Consider the following 25237-nt stretch of genomic DNA (forward strand, 5'->3'; position numbering starts at 1 on the left):
AAAGACTCAAAAGTCCGCTGGCAAAGTAATGGCCTCTGTTTTTTGGGATGCGCATGGAATAATTTTTATCGATTATCTTGAGAAGGGAAAAACCATCAACAGTGACTATTATATGGCGTTATTGGAGCGTTTGAAGGTCGAAATCGCGGCAAAACGGTCCCATATGAAGAAGAAAAAAGTGTTGTTCCACCAAGACAACGCATCGTGCCACAAGTCATTGAGAACGATGGCAAAAATTCATGAATTGGGATTCGAATTGCTTCCCCACCCACCGTATTCTCCAGATCTGGCCCCAGCGACTTTTTCTTGTTCTGAGACCTCAAAAGGATGCTCGCAGGGAAAAAATTTTGCTGCAATGAAGAGGTGATCGCCGAAACTGAGGTCTATTTTGAGGCAAAACCGAAGGAATACTACCAAAATGGTATCAAAAAAATTGCAAGGTCGTTATAATCGTTGTATCACTCTTGAAGGGAACTATGTAGAATAATAAAAACGAATTTTGACAAAAAAATTAGTTTTTCTTTGTTAGACCGGGGACTTATCAGCCAACCTGTTATGCGACCCCCGACATCTCCTGCACAACAATGTTCAGCGCTGCAGCATCTGACACCCAATATTGTTGTACCAGTTCCGGAAAGTGCATCAGTTTTGCAATTTAATTGCAACGGGATCCGTGGTAAGATTAGCGAGATAGTAGATTTTATGAAGCGGAAGAGGACATGGTCGCGGCGATCCAAGAGACGAAGCTAAATGAGACCTGTAGCTTGCGCCATTGTGATGGATACAATGTGCTGCGTAAGGATCGCACTAGAAGTGGAGGTGGTGGCCTTTAATATTACACCGTTCCGTGCAGTATAGGCCTATCTCGCTTGTGCCAGACATTAGTGACCCCTACATGGAATGTATGGAGGTAGCAGTCAAGTCTGGGGCTGCCGAGACAGAGCTATACAATGTGTATATACCACCGGTTGGTAGCTGTGCTCCAGGTTATAGCCCAAACATTGGGTGGCTGTTGTGCGGGCATAACCGATTGGTTCTGGGAGACTTTAATGCCCACCATGAACTTTGGCATTCTCTCCTGGGTAAAGATCAGAGGCATAGCTTTGGCAGAGCAGATAGATAACTCCACATTTTGCACGGTGAACGAAGAGGCCCCCACGAGGATTATGGGTGATTGCAGCAGTTCGCCAGATTTATCTTTAGCATCGCCTGGTCTGATAAATGACGTTTCCTGGCAACCCGTCATTTCATTGGGATCAGACCACCTCCCCATAATGCTCACCATTAACCGACCCTCCGATTTAATAACCTCTGAACGCCGGTCACAATGGACTGAATAGTCTAAGTGAGCCTGAATCTTAATCGGGCTGCCACTTTAACCTAACGCCGGACGTTTATAAACCAAAAGAAAGCCAAAGGGGAAGACCCCAGAGAATATACAGATCGCCGCTTCAGTGAGCTCCCGTCCCCCTCTCATGATCATGTTGCCCAAAGGGACATCATAAACGCAGCAGCCGCTCGCTTCATACCCGCTGGTCGAATTGCCCAAGTGAGGCCCAACTTCCCAGTTGAAGCGGCGGGACTCGCAGACGAACGTGATGAACGCTGTCGCACTAACCCTGCTGACCCTAGAATCAGGGAACTGAATCCAGAGATTAGTAAGATAGTCGACGAGCACAAGCGGAACACATGGTTAGACCACCTGAATCAATGTAACCTGGACACAGGAACAGGTAAATTGTGGTCAAACCCCGCTACGAGGGATGATGGAATTTCAGTCACCTTTGGCGACGTGACTGATCCGAAGAGATGCACTAGATACTTCAAGCGACAGTTTGTCGAGCATTCCGAGAGTGATAGGGCGTCGCATAATTGGTCTTTGTCCTTGGAATCACTCAGTATACCCGATATCTGGAAGATGGGTAGGGTGATTCCACTACTGAAGCCAGGCAAAGATTCGAGTAAAGGTGAATCGTACAGACCGATATCCCTTATCTCGCCAGTAGCCAAGACACTTTAGGCACTACTCCTCCCCAGCCTTGTGGAGAATTTTCCAGCTGCCCACCATCAACGTGGATTCCGTAAGGTACATAAAGGGTGATTCTTTTGAGGTTAGGATTTTCATGCATTAGTATTTGACAGATCACGTGGGATTTCAGACATGGTGTCAAAGAGAAAGATGCTCAGTATGCTTTGACATTTCATCATGAATAGACTTACGATCTGCCACAACGTCGAATTTTCAGTGAATGGGCCCTAGAAAAGTTGGCAGAAAATCCGCTTTTTTATCGACAAATTTTGTTCAGCGATGAGGCTCATTTCTGGTTGAATGGCTACGTAAATAAGCAAAATTGCCGCATTTGGAGTGAAGAGCAACCAGAAGCCGTTCAAGAACTGCCCATGCATCCCGAAAAATGCACTGTTTGGTGTGGTTTGTACGCTGGTGGAATCATTGGACCGTATTTTTTCAAAGATGCTGTTGGACGCAACGTTACGGTGAATGGCGATCGCTATCGTTCGATGCTAACAAACTTTTTGTTGCCAAAAATGGAAGAACTGAACTTGGTTGACATGTGGTTTTAACAAGATGGCGCTACATGCCACACAGCTCGCGATTCTATGGCCATTTTGAGGGAAAACTTCGGAGAACAATTCATCTCAAGAAATGGACCGGTAAGTTGGCCACCAAGATCATGCGATTTGACGCCTTTAGACTATTTTTTGTGGGGCTACGTCAAGTCTAAAGTCTACAGAAATAAGCCAGCAACTATTCCAGCTTTGGAAGACAACATTTCCGAAGAAATTCGGGCTATTCCGGCCGAAATGCTCGAAAAAGTTGCCCAAAATTGGACTTTCCGAATGGACCACCTAAGACGCAGCCGCGGTCAACATTTAAATGAAATTATCTTCAAAAAGTAAATGTCATGGACCAATCTAACGTTTCAAATAAAGAACCGATGAGATTTTGCAAATTTTATGCGTTTTTTTTTTTTTTAAAGTTATCAAGCTCTTAACAAATCACCCTTTAGTACGACGACAGCCTTATATGCCATTTCGGCACATATTATTATGGGACTGAATCAGTCCAAGCCGTGTCATAGGACGGTCCTCGTGGCACTTGACCTATCGAAGGCATTCGATACGGTTAACCATGCCACACTATTCGAGGACATCGAAAATACGTCCCTACCGGCAGGAACGCAGCGTTGGGTTCCGAATTATCTGTGCAGACGTCAGTCGTACGTGAAATTCAGGGACAAGAAGTCGAAACCCTGTAAAGTTAAACAGGGAGTTCCCCACCTGTCCTCGATTCCACCGCCTCCTGACGGCTTCTAGATTGTATCATATGCGGACGACTGTACAATCATGGCAACCGGGCCCATTGTTGATGACATATGCGATCGTTTAAACGTCTACATTGCTGATCTTACCAGTTATTTCACTCCTAGAAATTTGAGGATATCTGCCACCAAATCCTCAGCTACACTGTTCACTACATGGACGGCGGAAGTATGTAGGCAGTTGAATGTTAGGAGTCGATGGCGAAATAATTCCGACAGTAAACTACCCTAAGATATTCGGGGTCACATTCGACAGCCTTTTGAAGTCGTCTGGCCATGCCACAGCAATTTGTAACAACCTCCGCGGTAGAAACAATGTCCTCAAGTCACTTGCCGGCAGCACTTGGGGTGCGGACAAAGAAACCTTGCTGACTACTTATAAGACAATTGGCCGGTCAGTGGTAAACTATGCAGCGCCAGTGTGGACACCTCAGACAAGCGACACGCAGTGGAATAACATCCAGATCTGTCAGAACGCTGCCCTTAGAACTGCAACAGGATGTCTCCGCAGTACGCCCCTGGATCACCTTTATAAGGAGACCAAGATCATCCCGGTGCGTCGACACAATTACATGTTGTCAAAGCAGTACCTCTTGGGCTGCTATCGAAGTTGACATCCAAATCACCATCTTGTGGATAGGCAACCACCCAGGAATGTAAGGGTTGATCATCACCTTCTAGAGCGCGAGATCCAGCGTTGCAAAAGTTAGCCTCTAGATTAGGCAGCATATCAGACAGGTCTGAACAGGATTCATGAGGATACTGTAGCTGAAGCGGTGAGAAGCTACAAGGTTAATCCTGTTCTCGGAGTTCGACCACCGCCCATAGCACCGGAGGAAAGAGACCTCCCACGGCAGACAAGGGTGGTTTTAGCCCAATTGAGATCAGGCAGGTGCAGACGCCTCAATTCCTACCTATCAGTGATTGATAGCAGCGTAGCTGACGTGTGTCCCATCTGTGACCAAGGGCCACATGACACTCGTCACCTTTTCGCTTGCCTCTTGGGTTGCTATCGAAGTTGTATTCCAAATCGCCATCTTGTGGATAGGCAACCTCCTCCCAAGAATGTAAGGGTTGATCTTCACCTTCTAGAGCGCGAGATCCAGCGTTACAAAAGTGAGCCTCTAGATCAGGCAGCATATCAGACAGGTCTGAACAGGATTCATGGGGATACTATAGCTGAAGCGATGAGAAGCTACAAGGTTAATCCTGTTCTCGGATTCCGACCACCGCCCATAGCACCGGAGGAAAGAGACCTCCCACGGCAGACAAGGGTGGTTTTAGCCCAATTGAGATCAGGCAGGTGCAGACGCCTAAATTCCTACCTATAAGTGATTGATAGCAGCGTAGCTGACGTGTGTCCCATCTGTGACCAAGGGCCACATGACACTCGTCACCTTTTCGCTTGCCCAGCTAAACCTACCCGACTCACTACGAGATCACTCTGGACGCACCCCACCCTTGTCGCAGAGTTCCTAAATCTGGACACCAGTTGAAGTACCAAAACATAGAACAAAATTGATAAAATTACATTAAAAACTGTTGCAACAACAACAATAGATGTTTCTAACACGTGATGACGTAATTTTATCGTTACAATTTGAAATTTTATATTAACAAAAAGTAAAATCGAGAAATACACATTTGTAATATATTTTCATTAGGATAGTGTTGAAGATACCTTATAACGAAATACTTTGAATATAACTTTATGTTCGTATGCATGTCATTTTTTTTTGTGTTTGTTGAATAATGTGTATATCACATATGACAATTTTTAATTTCTCTCTGTGAACTTTTATTCAATAACGACGTTTGAAGTAATGTATAGTGAGCATTAGACATTTAGAAAAACGATAGCATTTGTTGGTTTAAAACCGCATTTTATGTGTGCACGTTTTTTATTTGCATCGGCATCATTATTTGTTCATATGGTACCAAAACGATTCGATACGCAAGGCATGTTTAGGAAGGTAGTTTCAAGCTATCAGATGATTACAATTTTTTTATTTGAGCAGAACTTTGTCGATATTTGCTTAATGGCATAGGCGTAGCTTAAGGGGTTTTATGGGTTTATCATCTCCCCCACTTAGAGAAGCTTTTGAAACACTCAGAAATGTAACCAGCATTACTGAGATGGGATAATCTGCCGCTGAAAGACTTTGTGGTGTTAGGTCGATGCAGGAATCGAACCCAAGGTCGTGGGTTCGATTCCTGCATGCAAGGCGGGCATGCTAACCATTGCACCACGGTGTCTCCCATATATAATATATTGTCATAATGGCGTTCAAATGAAGGTACATTTTTTTATCATTTTTAATGGATTCTAACGCTTGTCTGAAACGTTTGACATCAAATATTTTCAAAAATTCACACTTTTTTCAAATTGGATTTAGCATTTTTTCGACAAAATTTTGATAATTTGTACCATTTTATGAATTCTTAAACTGTTTTTAACCAATTTGAAACAAAAAAAGTTAAAATTAACCATTAAAAATATGAAAAAGCATGTTATAAAAAATTGAATTAAAAGAACTTCTTGTGTAGTTAAAATAAAGAACATCATTGCGAGTGCATCTTCTGGAAGTGCTTTTAAAGTTGTGCCTTTGGAAGAACTTCCAAAATTTTTTGCTGGGCAGTTCTTTTGAATAACGATAATCTACAATTTATTTGCACTAATTTACTTTACACTCCGACTACGTTTACAACTCGCACTTTAAAATCCAACTGACCGGCAGCGCCATGTGAGCGCTCTTTATATATCTCAAATATAACAATTTGGAATATTCTAGCAACGCAAGAATATTCTTCGGCTGTCGAACACATACGATACTACGTAGATACCTGTAATTACCCTACCGTGGATTGATTTTATATGGACTCAACTAACTATTTTAACATGGCGATGTCATAGGAAGTAGTCAATTGCCCAACTCTGTACTAAAGGGTGATTTGTTAAGAGCTTGATAACTTTTTTTTTTTTAAAAACGCATAAAATTTGCAAAATCTCATCGGTTCTTTATTTGAAACGTTAGATTGGTCCATGACATTTACTTTTTGAAGATAATTTCATTTAAATGTTGACCGCGGCTGCGTCTTAGGTGGTCCATTCGGAAAGTCCAATTTTGGGCAACTTTTTCGAGCATTTCGGCCGGAATAGCCCGAATTTCTTCGGAAATGTTGTCTTCCAAAGCTGGAATAGTTGCTGGCTTATTTCTGTAGACTTTAGACTTGACGTAGCCCCACAAAAAATAGTCTAAAGGCGTCAAATCGCATGATCTTGGTGGCCAACTTACCGGTCCATTTCTTGAGATGAATTGTTCTCCGAAGTTTTCCCTCAAAATGGCCATAGAATCGCGAGCTGTGTGGCATGTAGCGCCATCTTGTTGAAACCACATGTCAACCAAGTTCAGTTCTTCCATTTTTGGCAACAAAAAGTTTGTTAGCATCGAACGATAGCGATCGCCATTCACCGTAACGTTGCGTCCAACAGCATCTTTGAAAAAATACGGTCCAATGATTCCACCAGCGTACAAACCACACCAAACAGTGCATTTTTCGGGATGCATGGGCAGTTCTTGAACGGCTTCTGGTTGCTCTTCATTCCAAATGAGGCAATTTTGCTTATTTACGTAGCCATTCAACCAGAAATGAGCCTCATCGCTGAACAAAATTTGTCGATAAAAAAGCGGATTTTCTGCCACTGATTTTGGTAATAAAATTCAATGATTTGCAAGCGTTGCTCGTTAGTAAGTCTATTCATGATGAAATGTCAAAGCATACTGAGCATCTTTCTCTTTGACACCATGTCTGAAATCCCACGTGATCTGTCAAATACTAATGCATGAAAATCCTAACCTCAAAAGAATCACCCTTTACTTTCAATTAGCTTAAATTTAGTTACCAATACGTTAATTTAATGTTACTTAGTTTTTAATCAACTAAAAGTTAGTTTATTAAAATTGTCCTAAATTTCTCTATTTTTAATCTTATAGGTGGGTATTAAGTTCGAGTTTAGCCGCTAAAATCGTAATTTTTTCACGATTACTTTTCTTTAATAATCCATTTAAAGGAATACAAACTTTGTGAAAATTAGCTTTGGGCTATACCTCATCAAGGTTTAATAAAATTTGCAACAAATATGTATAATTTTATGCCTTTTTTACTTGTTTAGTTTTCACTTTAGCGGCTAAACTCGACCTTACCTTTGTACTCACCTTACTACAATGAAAGGGTGTTTAAAAATGTATATTTTAATAAAACAAACATTTTTTCATATAAAAATTAAATAAAACACTTCAACTTCAAAATATAACAATACAGTTTTTTGGAGTACAGAACCTTTTCTTTCTTAAAAAGCCTTCTCAAATGCCGTTTGCTAACACCCTTCGTGTTCTTTTGTAAGAAATACTCAAACAACCACACACAATAATTTTAAATATATTTTAGCTGTTAAAACACTTTATACTTTTTCAGTAATTCTCTATTTTAAGAAAGAATTTTTCAACGAAGCTATAGCCCGTGGTATTGTTTATTAATGAACTGCCAAATGAGTTTACAAAAAATGACGCTGTCGTATTGTATACACTTTTGTTAATGTAATTTTTGCATTGCATAGTAGTTAGCTTAAACTTGGTCTATACAAGCGAACTTAAAGTTAGTGTTTTTGGTAGCCAGCTACTCATTTGACGGTAGGGTTGTGGCCGCAGGTTTTGATATAGTCCCCCCATATAAATCGATCCTGGGTTTGAGGTCTTGGGCTTCTAGAAACCATATTTTCTATCCGATTTGTCTGAAATTGGAAATCTTAAGGTATTTTAGGACCACAAATATGTGTGTACAAAATGGTACATATCGGTTCATGTTTTGGTAAGGCCTACTATAGACCGATTTCACTTCTTGAGGATATAGAAGGCGCACTGATCACGAACATGGCTTGAAACTGAAAGTAAAATTTCCAGATTTTACTTCTTCTAATCTTTTAAATAATGGTTGTAAAAATTTACAAATTTTAGATTTCAAATCAAGGCGTTCATTTTCTGGCACACTTATACAAGATGTTTATATTCCTCTAAAACTCAAAAATGGTTGTTTGTTTGAGTCATATGTCAAATCTTTAAATTTATCTTCGGGTACTGTTTGAACTTATCTGCTTGGAAGAATATCAGTCATCAAACCCCTCTGAAATTCTATATATTTTCAAGTAACTAGGTACGACGAAGAGTTTTCAAAGAAAACTATTATATTTGATTCATGGTGGTGTATATACTTGTTTTAATAAAATGTCATTAATACTAATCGTACCTTTTCATCAATTTCCTTTTTTATTTTATCTGTTGTGGTGTCGATGTTAGCTTGCTTTTTTAAAATATTCTGGTAGTCTCTTTCATATGTTGTAAGATTTTCTTTAGCCAATCCCAAATCTTGTTCGTACTCAGCTAGTTTCTTTTGCATTTCATTAATTTCCAGACGTAGCTTTTTAGCCGAACAAACACTGAGCTTATCTTGTATCTCTTTCCGTGCATTATAGCGTTCCAACTGCTGTTTTAACCTAAAAACAAAACAAAAATCAATTTTCTAGAATCACTTTTATTTTAATCACAACAGAATTTCAAAACAACCTTAGGTTAGGTATAGTGGCCGCCCGATATTTCAGGCTCACATAGACTATTCAGTCCATTGTGATAGCCACCGTGGTGCAATGGTTAGCATGCCCGCCTTGCATACACAAGGTCGTGGGTTCGATTCCTGCTTCGACCGAACACCAAAAAGTTTTTCGGCGGTGGATTATAACAATGAGCAGACGGACGGATGTACTTTATATAGTCGGAACTCGATATTTTAATGTGTTACAAACGGAATGACAAACTTATTATGCCCCATACTATAGCGAATGGTATAAAAACAATGTGTTTACATGCTATCTGCCATTTTTGTACCATTAAAAAGGTTTTGGAATGAAATGATAAATTTCATTTACAGGCTCGTAAAGCAGAGTCTGATAAAGCAACGATTATGTAAGTCGCTCAAGTAAACCATTACTACATGAGGGCTTTATTTATTAGTATTGGTACATTCAAATAGGGTATTTTCCGGTATTTCGGAAAAGCGGGAATTCTCGGCAATTTTCCTTTAAAATGTTTCATATAAAATATTAGTATCAACACTACAAAAATGATTTAGAGCACCATTGGATTAATTTAGACTAAGTAGAGAGGAATATAAAAAATAATTTAATTGTGTTCGACGGTTTAGATCAGCGCTTCCCAAAGGGTCAGCGTCATTTTAAGTTGAGCAGGTGTTGTATCATTAAATTTGTAAAACAACACAAATGTGTAAGTTCAACAAAACGTCAATAACATACTACGAAAGAACGTACGAAACATTTCGAAATATTAATTTATAACCAAAGTTAGAAATAGAAGTTATGTGCAATGCAGTAATTTGTTGTAGGTTTTCATTATTATTCGTATACTAACTTTGTCCTTCATGTTTATATATAATCTGGTTCGAGGTAAAATTCTGAGCCGATCTACAAATGTCCTTCAGTTGAAATCACTTCCAAATGAAATAAGCTATGGACATGAAACTTGGTACAAGTAGTTCTCATTATGTAGGTCGGATGGTATTGCAAATGGCCCATATCGAATCACCTTTAGATATAACGGCCATATAGAACGATTCGATAGTATATGCCCTCTAGCCACCATACAAATATTGGTTTATATCCATTCATAATTATCTATAGAATCCTCTATATAAAACAATCAAGAACTACGGAGACTTATATAGGTAACCTAACCTAACCTATATAGGTATTTAATCAGAATTTTTATCTAACATAGACTCAATATGGAACTCACGTTAACGAGCGCCCGACATAAATACTCACATGATTTTTTTTTTTTTGTTGTATGGTTGTTATGATTTTTGGCTGATGTAAGAGAAGAGGTTAAAATAAAATAAAGGGTGGTTAAAATTTCAAGGGCCGATGTTGATTTTGAATAAAACACAAACTATTTAGGAAATTATTGTAATTTTATTTTATTATGATATATTGGTATTACTCAATTATTTATGGAACAAAATATCGGCCAAATGGGCGCCGCGACCTCGGTGTCACACCTCCATCCGATGGTCCAAATTTTCGATGACGCTGAGGCATAATGGAGGTTCTATGCCGTTAATGTGCCGAATTATTTCATCCTTTAGCTCTTGAATTGTTGCTGGCTTATCGACGTACACCTTTTCTTTCAAATAACCCCAAAGAAAAAAGTCCATCGGTGTCAAATCACATGATCTTGGCGGCCAATTGACATCGCCATTACGTGAGATAACACGGCCATAGAATTTGTTGCGCAAAAGAGCCATTGTTTCGTTAGCTGTGTGGCAAGTGGCAGCGTCCTGCTGAAACCACATATCGTCCACATCCATATTTTCCCATTCGGGCCATAAAAACTTTGTTATCATCTCACGATAGCGAACACCATTCACAGTAACTGCCTGACCGGCCTCATTTTGGAAAAAAATACGGCCCGATGATGCCGCCAGCCCATAAATCGCACCAAACAGTCACTCTATGTGGGTGCATTGGTTTTTCGACAATCACTCTTGGATTCTCATTCGCCCAAATGCGGCAATTCTGTTTATTGACGAATCCACTGAGGTGAAACGAATCCACTGAGGTGAAAACACCAGCCTTAAGCTATTTCTAACATAATAAAATGTTCAAAATGTATATCTCTTCTCATCTCTTTGAGCGGGATCCCGCGAAATTCGATAAATTCCCACTTTTCTGGAAAAAAAGCTCTCACTACGAACCATCACAAATACGAAATGAATGAATGAATTAAATAAATTAATGATTGGTAGGTTCAATCCCAGTTTCGACCAAAACACCAAAAACTTTTTCGGCGGTGGATTATCCCCTCTCAGTAATGCTATTGACTAAATGTAAAATCGGGCAGCATCGGGCTCAAATTAAGAGCCATGCCAACCTCATTTTGTTGGGCATGACTGTTACTTTGCGGAAAATAAAAGCGACAAAAATATACTTCAGACTTACTCGTCAACACGAACCGTTGCCGACTCAAGCTTTTGCAACAAAGTTTTATAGAGGGATTTTCCATTCTCTTGAGAATTTCGAAGTTCCTTCAATTTTTTTAAATTATCGATCACGTCTTGTCCGCAAACAGAATTAACTGTATTAGACAGTATTTCTTGGGGATTCATTTTTGCAAAATCCTAAAATGGGATAACCAAAAACTGAGCATTATAGGAATGTATGAAATATATAAGAAAACAAAGTACTAACCTGTACTCTATCCTGGGGAAGGAACTGACATAAATTTCCCACCTGTATTTTAAATTTATCCACACTTTCCAAGAACTTCTTATGTGTTACTGTCTGACTATTCACAGCAAATTGCGATTTCCCATCTTTATCGAAGGTACGTTGGTATTTAATGGTTTCTTCGCCATGGCCATACACTTCAACAGTAACGATAGATGAATCATAACCATTTTTTACGTAGTCACCAATAGAACTTGAGCGGGCAAGAATTTTGGGATCGCCACCTAAGCCCAGCACAATGGCAGAAACTAAAGTTGATTTACCAGTTCCGTTTGGGCCTATAATAACGTTTAGATACTCCGATGGATGAAAAATGCATTCACCATATGTACTGAAATGAGGAATAAAAATATTAGATAAGTTTAGATAATTTAATTATGTCACCTCAAAGAAATTAGTTAGAACACACAGCTGAAAACATTGTTAAAATAGCAAAAATGAAATCAGTTACGGTTTATTAAACAAGAAAACTTTTTGTTATACATATTTGTTTTTGACAAGATTACAATGCAGATGTTGTTAACATAACTAACGTCTGATTAGTAATAAATATAGCTTTGTGCATTTCTAAATAAACTGCCAAGTCATTGTTTTGTATTTACAACGAACTATATTGAACAAATATGACCATTTTAATGCATCCTCTCTAGAGCCCTGACGTTGCAGAACTCCCTTATCGGTGTAAAGTTGGCTTCAAGAGAAGCCTATAAATGGCAAAGGGGGCCAACAAAAATTGTAGTCGAGTTGAAGTTTTATTAGGTATAGGCCTTTTTCAACTACGTGTTTTTTATTCAATCCTTTATTATATCAATGTTAGGATAGGTATAGGGCAGCTTGATATTTACAGTTCACTTAGACTATTTAGTTCATTATGATACCACAGTTGTGGACGTCTCTCTTATCACTGAGTGCTGCCCGATTCTATGTTAAGCTCAATGACAAGGGACCTCCTTTTTATAGCCGAGTCCGAACAGCGTTCCACATTACAGTGAAACCATTTAGAGAAACTTTGAAACACTCAGAAATGTCACCAGCATTAATGAGGTGGGATAATCCACCCCTGAAAAACTTTTTGGTGTTTGGTCGAAACTGGGTTTGAACCCACGACCCAGTGTATGCAAGGCATTGCACCACGGTGGCTCCCAATTATCATTTGATCAATATTTGATATTTTAGCCAAGCTTGAGTGCAATCGAGAAACTAGACGAGAATAGTGATGCTTCACTAGCTCCGATAAAAGGTTTGTGTCTTTATTGTCTTATATATCAAGTACTTCTGAAGAATCAATTCAATGAAATTTTCAAAATATGAATGGCAAAAAAAAAAATAAAGCGGTTGTATCAACAGACACACGAACAAGCGGTGAACTTAATAATTTTAATTATTTTTGCCAGTACTACCCCGACCGGGAATTGAACCTGGCACCATCGTGATGCAGGACCAACCCAATTCCACTGTGCAATCGAAGACCACATAACCTGAATTATTTTATCAGCCAAATATTAGAATATTAACTGCAGTCACCGACTGCAAGCACCCTTATTCCTGAAGTCGCCCTCGCTCTCGGCGTCGCTTTTTGTCGTCTGTCGCTTTTAAGTCGTCTCGTCATTCATTTGGTATTCCTGCGAAGTGGCGACGACGACGATTACTTTTTGTACCAATTACAATACTCGGTAATGAAAGGCCGATATCACTAGAAAACAATCAGCTGATGTGCAAAAAAAAAGAATTTAATTTTTTCGGTTTAAAATATTTTTATTTCTGACGCAATTCTAAGTCGGAAAATCAAGAAAAAATATTTAATTTGACGCGGAAAAAATGTGGATATATATTCGCTTCCAAAACTACAAAAATGGCGACGACGCTGAGATGGCACAAGGATCATCGTGAACACAAGGATCATCGTGGAAGAAAACAATCAGCTGATGTGCAAAACTGAATTTTTAATTATTTGCGTTTAAAATGCTGTTTGTTTGTAATCCAATGTTGACTTGGAAAATCAAAATAAATGATAAATTTGACTCGGGAAATGATTTAGATATCTACATTAGGACAATAACAACATCCGGCATCTACAATTGGAACGACGTTGACATTATGTGTCCAAGGATCATTCAAAGTTCGACACAATTGTTACCTAAGTTTGGTGCTAAATAACATACATTGGCCTTGAAGGATTTCTATTAAAAATAAATGGAATTGAAAATCAGTACGTTTACTTTAATTGTACAGTGTTCTTTTCTATGATTTGAATGTGATGACCATAACTGCTATATATACTGATTTTTCCCCATTTTTTTGTAATTGTTGAAGATTAGTCACTTTACCTCTTAACAATTTCCATTTTTTACATTTATTTTTCAATTGTTCGATTAATAAATCTAAAAAACTTCTTCAAAAATTAAACACTAAACTCGTCGCTGGTAAATTTAAAGGCGACAAAAACTGACAATGTTGGCGACAAAAAGCGACACCAGGAATACCGATTTTCTTCGATAGCAGAATATATCGACGAACGGAATACCAATTAGTGGCGACTGACGAAAAGCGATAAAAAGCGACGGCGAGGGCGACTTCAGGAATAAGGGCGAAGTTTTTTTTGTCTTTTTTCTATGAGTGTACAATCTCATATCTAAAAACGTTCATAGCTGGCTTAGTAAGTACGACCCGATGTAAAAATTGTTGGAGACCTTTTTTCACACTTCCACTCCAGCTGTCACCTTCTACTGTACAACCTAAGTTAACGTCATCTTATACTTATATGTATGTAAGATCATCAGTAGGTTCCAAAGCCTATGGCAATGGCAATAAACGTTACCCTAATTTTTGGCTAGGTAATCATTTCGTAGCGTTCAATGTCGTTATATCTCAAATGGGCGCTTAGGATGGTTTTCAGTTTTGTCAGGTGTTAAAATATATGTTGCCTTCGATCACGAAATTAATTGATCCAATTAATTTTTAATTGAAATGTCTTCAATCACAGAAATGACAGTACCAACTAAAAAATTAATTGAAGGTCTATTAAAAATTAACTAATCCAATTAAAACTTAATTGATATTTTTTTTTGTTTAAATAAAAAAAATTGTTGAATCAATTAAATTTGTAATTGAAATTTTTTAAACTCAATTAAGACTTTAATTGTGAATTTTTTTCTGTGTAGGCTTAGTTAGCCGTGGTTTGCTTAGGTATGTTTCTAGATTCTCTTTTAAATTTCTTTGGAAGGGTCCTTATTTTAGCATTTACTCTTAAGGCTAAGCCCATATTCTATAATGTTATTCACTAATTTTCATTCGATGTCGAAGCACAACAATTGGGATGTAAGAAGACCGGGTTTTTCTGAATGCAGAATTTCCGGATGAAAGTTGGGCAGAATTGGTAAAAACATCCATTTATATTTTAAGCCCTTACGAATTGTGGTAAAATAAGAAACCAAGAATCAAACATTTAAGGATTATAGGATGTGAATGTTTCGTACATATTCCAAATCAAAGAAGGAGTAAAATGGATTGTTATCACAATGGACTGAATAGTTTAAGTGAGTCTGAATCTTAATCGGGCTGCCACTTTAACCTAAGGCCGTGAAAGGTTACTTAGTTGGATATGATGAAGATGAGCGTACTTTAATTCGCTGATTTTAGCCATTGTTAAAACACTCTTGTGCGCTGGTGCGTTGTCTTGATGAAAAATTATTTTTTTGTGTTTTAAGCCAGGACGTTTTTCTCGAATTTGTACATTTAATTGATCCAAAGGGTTGCAATAGTACTCTGAATTTATTGTTTTACCATATCATGCACTTTGGCTACAATTTCCACTACGTGGTTCATCTTCAATGCTTGTACGACCACGTTTAAAATCAGCAACCCAATTTTTTACTGTTGCATATGAAGGAGCACTTTCATCTAACACATTCACCATATCATTATGAATTTCTTGACCCGACAAACCTTTTTAATGTAAATATTTAATGACAGCACGCATTTCTAATTTTCCATTGTAAAAAAATTGCGGATGCGTCTTTTTTGAACACCTGTTTCTATATGAAGGAGTTGCCAGATCGAAACAAAATTGAACATGTGTTCATAACAGAGATGGAAGTTTCCAAAACACTTAACTTTTTTCTGTTTATACCGCGCTTTTTGTGCTAGGCTAAGAAGTTTCCGAACTGCCCTCGTAATATTATCAAGAGATGTAAGATTTAATGAAAGTTTATCCAATTGTGAAAACAAAACTGGGAAAAATAAAGATGACACAGTAAACACACAAACAAAAGAAAATCTTATTGACATAAGATCCGAAAATGGCAACATAGAAAATGAAGACACTTTAGAAGAAGAGCCGGCACAAGAAATTGGAAATATAGATCGTCATCGAGGAAGTTCAAAGAGAAGAACGTTCTATTGAAGATACCTTAGGTGAGAATCATACAGAAGATGAACAAGATGATCCTATATATAAAGAACTACAAAATTCCGAACTCGATGGATGAACATCGAACAAAAGGAATAGAGATCCTGAGGACTATTCTGATGATGATGAACATATTTTGAAACGTCTAAGAGATCGAACAATAATATCGAACTCTAAATATGCAGATTTCGTTATGATTTCTCAAAAAATAGAAAGTAATATAGAAACTCCTCTTACATTTTCTGAAGCAATAAACAGCAAGCAAAGTTCTCAAAGGAAATCTGCAATGGACTCTGAAATTCAATCACTTCAAGATAATAAAACATGGGTTTTAGAAAATCTTCCTAAAGGTGCCAAAGCTTTACCTTCAAAATGGGTGTATAAAGTAAAAGCAAATCCTGATGGCAGCATAGACAAATACAAAGCAAGACTTGTAATCAAAGCCTTTATCCAAAGAGAAGGTATCGACTATGATGAAACGTTTAGTCCAGTAGCAAAAATGGGAACAATAAGAGCTATATTAAGTATAGCAGCAACGCAGAACATGCATCTCTCGCAGTTTGATGTCTCAAACTGTGATGGAGAATTAGAAGAAACATGCCAAAAGGATATGAAGACCAAAGTAATCGAGTGTGCAAACTTAAGGGAAGCCTCTATGGATTGAAACAAGCACCTAGATGTTGGAATCGCAAATTTGGAAATTATCTCGTAAAACTCGGTTTCAGATCCTTGTTTGTATATTCGCGAGAAAAACGGGAAGAAGGTTATACTTGTTCTGTATGTAGATGATGGACTGCTGGCTGCTACTGACTCGAAAAATTTGAACATATTCTTAAATGAATTGAAGAGAATTCAAAATTGTTTGCAAAGAAGCAAACTACTTTTTGGGACTTGAGATTAAAAGAACTGAAGAAAAGATAACGATAACTCAAGAAGCTTATGCAAAAAGACTGTTCGAAAGATTCAATTTTCAAGATTGTAGAAGTGTTACAACACCAATGGTTAAAAGTTCTAAAATTTCGAAACCAGGGAAAGAAAAAGTACGTGAAACATAGCAGAATTTCTACTAGAAGTCGAGTGTGAATCTGGAAAATAAAGTTGTCGTTAACTCGTTTTTAAAGGACTTTGATAGCATATGAAGAAAACAAGGTGGAAAAACGAAAAAATAAAATTTGCTTCCTACAAGCAAGTACACAAAACCCAAATTTAAAAGAGAATTGTATCGTAAAAGTATCCTTATTTGTATTCTCCGCTTCGTTGCCTCGGAATCAATACCAAAATTTTTAAAGTAAAGACAAAATCTTTGGAACCGAGCATGCTTTTTTCAGTGTAGATTTCATCTTTCATGTGCCATATAAAACCGTATAATATATATAAAATATAGTAAAGAAAATTTCCCGGGAATTCCTGCACTTCATTCCCGGGAAAGCGGGAGCGAAAAAATAGCAAATTCCCGGGATCCTGTTCCCGAAAAAACCCTAAAATTCACAAATGACTATGTTTTGGACAAACGTAGGAGAAATGTTTGTGAATTGTGCAAGAATCCCTCTACAGATATGACCCATTTGGCATTACGTTGCACTGAAAATGAAAGTACTAGAAGAAAGATTCTTGCAAGGGAATAGTTTATTGGAACTTTTAAAAGAACTCAATAGCTCAGATAAGAAAATTGACTTAATCAAATTCCTCAAAGTGAGTAACCTTTACCACTCCATTTAGTATTTTATTTATTTGTCGTGTTCTATAACATATATTATATAATAATTACATATTATTTCCTTTTTTTAATTTTTTGCAATCTTTATAATTATATATTCAATTGCTCACCTGTATCTACTTTAATGAATTTTCATAATTATACAATACATGTAGGGGTTTTTCCCGGGAACGTTCTAGCCCAGGCCTTCCAATTGTTTAAAAGAAGGTTGCTCTTCCTAATTTATTATCGTCATATTTCTGTAAACCGACATTCCAATAGTCTGGTACACTAAGTAAACCTTTATGAACAATGGGTCATTTTACCTTATATAGCCACTTTTGCAAATCCATAATTTTAAAATATTTTCATAATTATTGCAAGGATGTATTTATAAAAATGGCAACATTTATTATGATAGTTACTTTAATATCAAATATAGATGGTGTATTTCTTTCGGGAATATTGATCGAAAATTTACATATAGTGAAGTATAGTGACTGTTTTATGATGGTGACATTGAAAAAAGTTTCTATCATTTCCATACAATTTTTTAAATATAAACAATCCCAATATATCGGAAGAGACTTCCATTTTAACCATTGTAAAAGATTTTTGTATTTTGTGTATTACAAGATATCATATTTTAGTATGATTTATGGCTGGTATAAGCGATTAACATAATAATACATTGTCAGTGGCCCGAACAGCGCCTTATTTTAGTATGATTTATGGCTGATATAAGCGATTAACATAATAATACATTGTCAGTGGCCCGGACAACGCCTTATAACCGTAGCTTTGGACGATTTCTAATTTATTCAAAAGTATAAATATATGCCACATCGAAGCAGGTTTCCCTTAGACTGGGATCCCGGTAAATTAGAAAAAATTTCCCGCTTTCCCGGAAATGGAAAAAGTCCGGCAAAAGAAACCCCTAAATACATGTCAAGAACCACAATATTGTATTAAATACTACAGTAAACTTATATACACATACTGTTTAAGTTCAAATGCCGTTTTTTTAGCTTTGTTCAGTCATATAATCATTTTCAAGTGTAATCCCTCCGTTAGGATTTGTCTATGCCTTTTTCTGCCTTTCGGTACGAAAATAAGGACATTTTCTAACGTCAAATGTCATCAACCCCCGCCTTTCGGCATCCAAGCTTTTGGTCATTCTCTTTTGAGACTCTCTCGCTTCTACGAAGGTAAATATTGTTTGACGAACAATAATTGATTAAATAAAGCCCAAATATTTTGGTTCAACTTCTAAACCAGTGCCTTTTTATTTCTTTTCTACTTTTATGCCACGCAATCATTGGTCCATTCGAGCCGAATAATTATTGGAAAGTATTAATTCGGTGTTTTTTATTTCTTCTTCGAAGGCAAAGGCTACGCCAATCAACAACAACAACAAACGATCGACGATCACCATCCTCTACGAGGCATTTTCAATTTATTGCACATAAATATAATTATATTATCAACAACCAAGGTATGTACTTTCAGTGATAATTAAAAAGTGAGCATATCCTTCGGTGTAAATATAAATAAAACAAAAATAAACACTCGCCTACGGTCGCTTTACAACTCGTATTTTATATCGGTTGTACATTAAATCTCTACGAGAAAAAATTAAATTATCCGTCGGTCTTTAATACCCGGTTACATTCTCATTAAAGTGTTGAAAAGTGCGTTTAATTCCACTTTGTTTTCGTCCAAATATTCAACGTCAAAGTTGCATTTAATTTTCGCTGTATTTTGTCATTTGTTTGCGTATACATTGTTGTGTTTTTCTTTTGGGTTTTTGATCTTCGATCTGCATAGAAAAAACAAAAACAATTGCATTGGTTGTAAGCATTGGTTTGCCAATAGGCATCAATAGTAAAGTGTTATACAGTTGCCGTTCAACTTACTATACACACGTACGCACACAGGTGTTACATCCAACATACGTTCGAACTGCATACACGTTGGTTTATTAGCGTGGGTCGCTTACGGCGCGAAATTATAAAAATAATTTTTTTGGCAAGTTCAATTGAGAGAAGTATTTATTGTTGATTCCTACGGATATCGGTCGTTTACTATTATCGTTCGTGTTACGTGGTAGTGTACCCTACGGTCGGTCGATATAAACAATAAAATAACAGTATTTATTATATATTATATTATTTTAATATTGACATATTTGAGTTTCCACGAAACTTTTTGATTTTTTATATTATTGTTGTTGTTGGACCTTACTGTTTCGTAGTGTGCATCTTACAGTCCGTGCACCCTACAATCGGTCAAGTTGACATTTTACAATTTAAAGTTCACGACTTTTCATTGTCTTGTAATTTTTCCATTTGGTAAGTGATATTCACGATACACTTGCACAAATTTTGTGTATCTACGTACACTGGGAGAAATTTTGAATGTACACTGAGAGAAACTCTCGAAATATATAGAATTTTCAATTTTTCCAATAATTCGCCAAGCGAAAATTATTCTTTGTATTCTACGATACACTGAAAATATTTTTTGTATTCACGATACACTTGCAAAAATCTTTTGGTACACAGGGTACACTGGAAAAATATTGTAATATTTTCCAAATAAAGATTTTGCATATATTTCGCCACGCGAAAAAGGGTTTCATGTATTTACGATACACTTGAAGAAACTTTACGTGTTTTCATACACTTGGAGAAATTTTTCGCCAATTATTACAAAAAGTTAAAATACTTATAATTTACCTTACAGAGCTAATTTTAGCTGGTATTTCCAATACACTGTGAGGAAATTGGTGTATCGACGATACACTGTAAAAAATTGGTTGTACTCCGTACACTGTGAGAAATTTTCTTATCTCATTTTTTGTGTTTTTGTGGTAATTACGTTACCTTGTTCACATTTGTGGTGCTTTCGGTACACTGCGAAAAATATTGTGTGTTGACGATACAACTTTCGCATACACTGAGAGGAATAACTGCGTTTTCATTTGTTCGACGACAAATCGAAGTAGCTTTTTGAACCGATTTATACTCTTTTCGAGAGATTTGGACATCACGTGTCAATTTCTTCGCCCTTTAAGTTTGACAGTACTTTGTCATAATGACTACTACACCACTAACTGCTTTCACAAGAGCAACTGACGCAGTAGTCCGATTTGAAACGAAGTTTCACAGTTTGCGAGACGATGATCTCACCGCCCATAGACTAGAATGTCATGGTTCCGAGGCTAAGTCGTTGTGGGAAAAAGTTAAGAGCTTATTCGACGAATGTCTTGACTTTGTGTCCACACAGAGCAACGCCACCGAGGCAGTCGCCGCTGCTGACAGCAAATATGACGTGGCTTATAATTGTTATCTGAACGTTATGGAATCAATCCAACGTAAATTGGATGCACTACGTGCACCATCTAAGCACTCTGCTAAATCGTCTCGGTTGGAGGACCAAACATTACTTTTGAATGTTTCTCATAGGTCCGATGACTCTCACAGTTCTTCCGTTGGCTCTAGGGGAGACAATAGTTCCTCCCACAGTCTCAATCTGCCGCCTTGTGATATAGATGTTTTTGACGGCGATTTTCTCAATTGGCCGACATTTAGAGATTTCTTCACAGCGGTATATATTAACAATAGCCGACTTAGCGATATTGAAAAATTGTGTCATTTACTCAAGAAAACCAGTGGTGAAGCTCGCGATGTGGTTTCGAAATTTCCGCTCACGCATAGAAGCTTCGCTCTTGCGTGGAAGGCGCTAAAGGGTACTTATGATAATACCCGCCTCTTGGTGAACCACCAACTCAAATTATTATTTGATTTGCCAGTCTTGGAGTCTGAGACCAGTTCAGGACTGAAGAAGTTACAACGTGGTATCTCGACATGCATTTCGACAATGTCCATCTACGATGTGGCTACTGACGATTGGGATCCCATCCTCGTCTTTTTATGCCTTCAAAGATTGCCGAAATGTACTGTCACACTTTGGGAACAGAGTATTAAGGAAAAGTCAGCTTTGTCTTCTTGGTCAGATTTGGACTTCTTTCTCACGGAAAGAATCCAGACATTGACATGTCTTCGGGATATCCGCGGCATTGACGCCAGGCCTCCGGCCACCAAAAGAGTTCGTTCGCATTTCACGAATGCGAAAGCACCTCGTTCCCCAACAAGTACGCCTCGTTCCTCCCAGTCCTCTCCTGACAGATTATGCGTTCTCTGTCGACGACAGCATCACCTCAGAACGTGTTCTAGGTTTCATAATCTTTCAGTTCTTGAGAGGATGAATATTATTAAGCGCCATCAGTGCTGCATGAATTGTCTGTCCCGCAGACATATTGCAGCTAATTGCCCCAGCGCATATGATTGCGGTAAATGTGGTAGAAGACACCACACTCTTCTGCACAGGGATATATCAAATGATCCCATAACTTCTCCGGTCGTTTCCGCACCGCTTATACGAGATACCGGGGTAGCATCAGTGGATACCGATCAGCCTTCTACATCGACTGGCATTGTGTCAGGGACGTCGAGTAGACAGGTATTCCATACTTCGCGTACTGGAAATGTATTATTAGGAACTGCAATGGTGAATATCGTTCACCAGGGTATCACGTATCCTGCTAGGGCCTTAATGGATCCCGCTTCGGAATCATCCTTTATTACGGAAGGATTGCGGAACCGACTTGGACTGAGCACGTCTTCGACTTCGGCTACAATTTCTGGAGTGAATCAAAGTGTTTCGATCACGTCGAGAGAACTTTGTTCACTTTGCATTGGTACCCCACTAGATGAGTCGCTCCTACTGGAGACTACAGCGTACGTTCTTCCGAACATTTCCGGCAACCTGCCATCTTTTTCTCTAAATCGTGACATTGTGTCTAGCATGCCAAATCTACGTTTGGCTGACCCCAATTTATTTGTTTGTCGTCCTGTTGACCTTCTGTTGGGCGCGGATCTTTATCCGAAAATTTTATTGCACGGTACTCGAACGAATATTTTGGGATCATTACTAGCACAAAACACAGTCTTCGGCTGGGTTGTCACGGGTCCTATCCCTTCCTCGAATATTTCTGTCTACACGACTACTGTGGACCTCTCCAAAGAAAATGGTCTTCACGAGACACTTCACCGCACTTTGGGAACTGGAAGAGCTTCCCCGACGTCCTCTCTTATCTGATTTAGATAAGTTTTGCGAGGACAATTATAAAACGATATCCCGACGGTATTCTGAGTGAAGATACTCTTCCTCTTGAAACTTATTTCTTCGGACAAATCGGAAACCAAGGACGGCCTGGCTGACACAATTTCATCGAAATTAGGCATCCCTCTTGTGAAAACCATGAATTAATACGATTCACCACGACTTTGTCCGGGGGTATATACAGTTATACCATATGAGGCCAGTTTAGGTTACGCCTACGAATGAAAATTTGTTATCTGCCTTGTCGCCGGTCATCCACCGATAAAAAGACAATTTGACTTCGATTGGTTTTCACTGCCTTGAATGACATTTTTACACGTCGGTCCGACTCAACAATCAGACTTGTTTCTCCTCGTTTTGAGGTGGAGGTTGTATAAATTCGTATACAATTGCGATATCACACAGATGTATACAGACATATATATGTTGACCCGTTCTAGATTTTTCATCATTGAATACAACTACGATATTCTCTGCAAATACTATCCAGGACTTTTTATTTAATTAAACAGTGACTTTGACATATTTTACCATTGGCTGACGGCACGGAGAATGAGTTTCCTCTTTATGCATACGTCCTACGGAGGTGCATGTACGTTGACGACGTATTGACGGGGTACCATAATTTGGGTAATGCGCCTGGGTCAAGGGGCAATACACGCCATGAGTTTGAGCTTGTCCTATAGTACGCTATTTATCACGGTTATATTTACAAAACTGTCTGCTTTTCTACGAAAGCGGTAACTTTACATGCTACTTTTGATTTGTCCACGACATTCTCGACGAGAACTATTACTCCCCACTACGTGGAAATTATGTCGTATTCGCGATGTTCATCCGGGTACTAACGGTCGTCGTTTGTTCAAATGGATTACATCCTTGTCTTTTAGGGAGTTAACATAGGTCTATCTGTCGCGTTATGCTCGCGTCCTCCCTAGTTTTTGTTACGTGAAAAATCTTTGGGTTGATGGCCGCGTTCGAATCGCAATAGATCGGACTACAAGTTGTAAGGCGACCTACGGTTTCTGGTCACCCTGACCATTATGTTAATTTGGTTTTCCGTTCCGAAATCTTTCTATATTTTCATAGATAGAAAACATAGCAAAGATGGCTGCTACCCTTCCAGAGTCTGAGGACGACGTCCCCATGTTGGATGAGGAACGGGAGATTAATTCTAGCATCGCACCCCTTGCCGATGAACATACCATCAGTACGACTACTGATTCTGCCATTCTGGCCGACAATGTTGCAACAGCATCCAATAAAAAACCGTTCACGACGGCTTCTGGGGTTCCTCCAGGAGAATTGTTTGTGGCTTCGCCACCCCATATCACACTTGGGTGTAAGGTAGTCTTCAACTGCCTTCTGACTTTACGAGTCCTCGACACCCGGCTCTTCCGAGTCAAATTTTTTAAAAAAATTTTTAATAACAACGATCGGGCTTGACGAGTCCATTTACGATCGCGTGCTTAACGAGCACATTTGTAAATAATATGTTTTGGAAAAAATGAAACATGAATTGGACACCATAACAAGAGAAAAAAAAAGAATTGAACTAAAATAAAATGCTCTTTTTTGTAAACTGAAATGTACATCCTGTATACTTTCATTATGTAACATGTAAATATTATTTAACTTATTTTTAAATTTTGCAACATGGCTGGATGTTGCAAGGCGGGCGGCAATGTTTAAGTTCAAATGCCGTTTTTTTAGCTTTGTTCAGTCATATAATCATTTTCAAGTGTAATCCCTCCGTTAGGATTTGTCTATGCCTTTTTCTGCCTTTCGGTACGAAAATAAGGACATTTTCTAACGTCAAATGTCATCAACCCCCGCCTTTCGGCATCCAAGCTTTTGGTCATTCTCTTTTGAGACTCTCTCGCTTCTACGAAGGTAAATATTGTTTGACGAACAATAATTGATTAAATAAAGCCCAAATATTTTGGTTCAACTTCTAAACCAGTGCCTTTTTATTTCTTTTCTACTTTTATGCCACGCATTCACATACGCTGAAGCTTAGGACCTTCGATGTCACAGCTTTATTCTCATTTATGGTTATAATTTACTTATAATTATAAATATGAAATAAATATATAAAGTACAAATTCTTATATTGACAAAAACTATGTAATTTACGAAGGTTTACGACGTTTTTGAGTATGGTAAAATACGTCGTAAATGTATGTCAAATACCTTACAGTTTACGACAGACCATCTCTGCCCTTGCCCATTACTCAGTCATCTTGAAGACC

The 25237-nt window shown here is 38.0% G+C and overlaps 1 protein-coding gene and 1 long non-coding RNA gene across 4 annotated transcripts in view; one reads left to right on the forward strand and one right to left on the reverse strand.

The window, feature by feature from the left end:
* Positions 1-25237, reverse strand: part of SMC5 (structural maintenance of chromosomes 5) — a 141629-nt gene that overhangs the window by 107490 nt on the left and 8902 nt on the right. For all 3 annotated transcript variants that reach the window (XM_075303918.1, XM_075303919.1, XM_075303917.1), the window contains exons 2-4: positions 11656-12025; positions 11407-11585; positions 8646-8892 (exon numbers count right to left, since the gene is read on the reverse strand). In XM_075303918.1, the coding sequence (XP_075160033.1) occupies positions 8646-8892; positions 11407-11585; positions 11656-12025 (796 nt within the window). The remainder of the gene's footprint in view (positions 1-8645; positions 8893-11406; positions 11586-11655; positions 12026-25237) is intronic.
* On the forward strand, positions 18991-24248 carry LOC142236626 (uncharacterized). Its single transcript, XR_012722126.1, has 3 exons — positions 18991-19006; positions 19184-19293; positions 24075-24248. It is a non-coding gene; the product is annotated as an uncharacterized LOC142236626 (long non-coding RNA).

The sequence above is a fragment of the Haematobia irritans genome, chromosome 4, assembly GCF_050003625.1.
Source record: "Haematobia irritans isolate KBUSLIRL chromosome 4, ASM5000362v1, whole genome shotgun sequence".
In the NCBI taxonomy this organism is placed as follows: Eukaryota; Metazoa; Arthropoda; class Insecta; order Diptera; family Muscidae; genus Haematobia; species Haematobia irritans.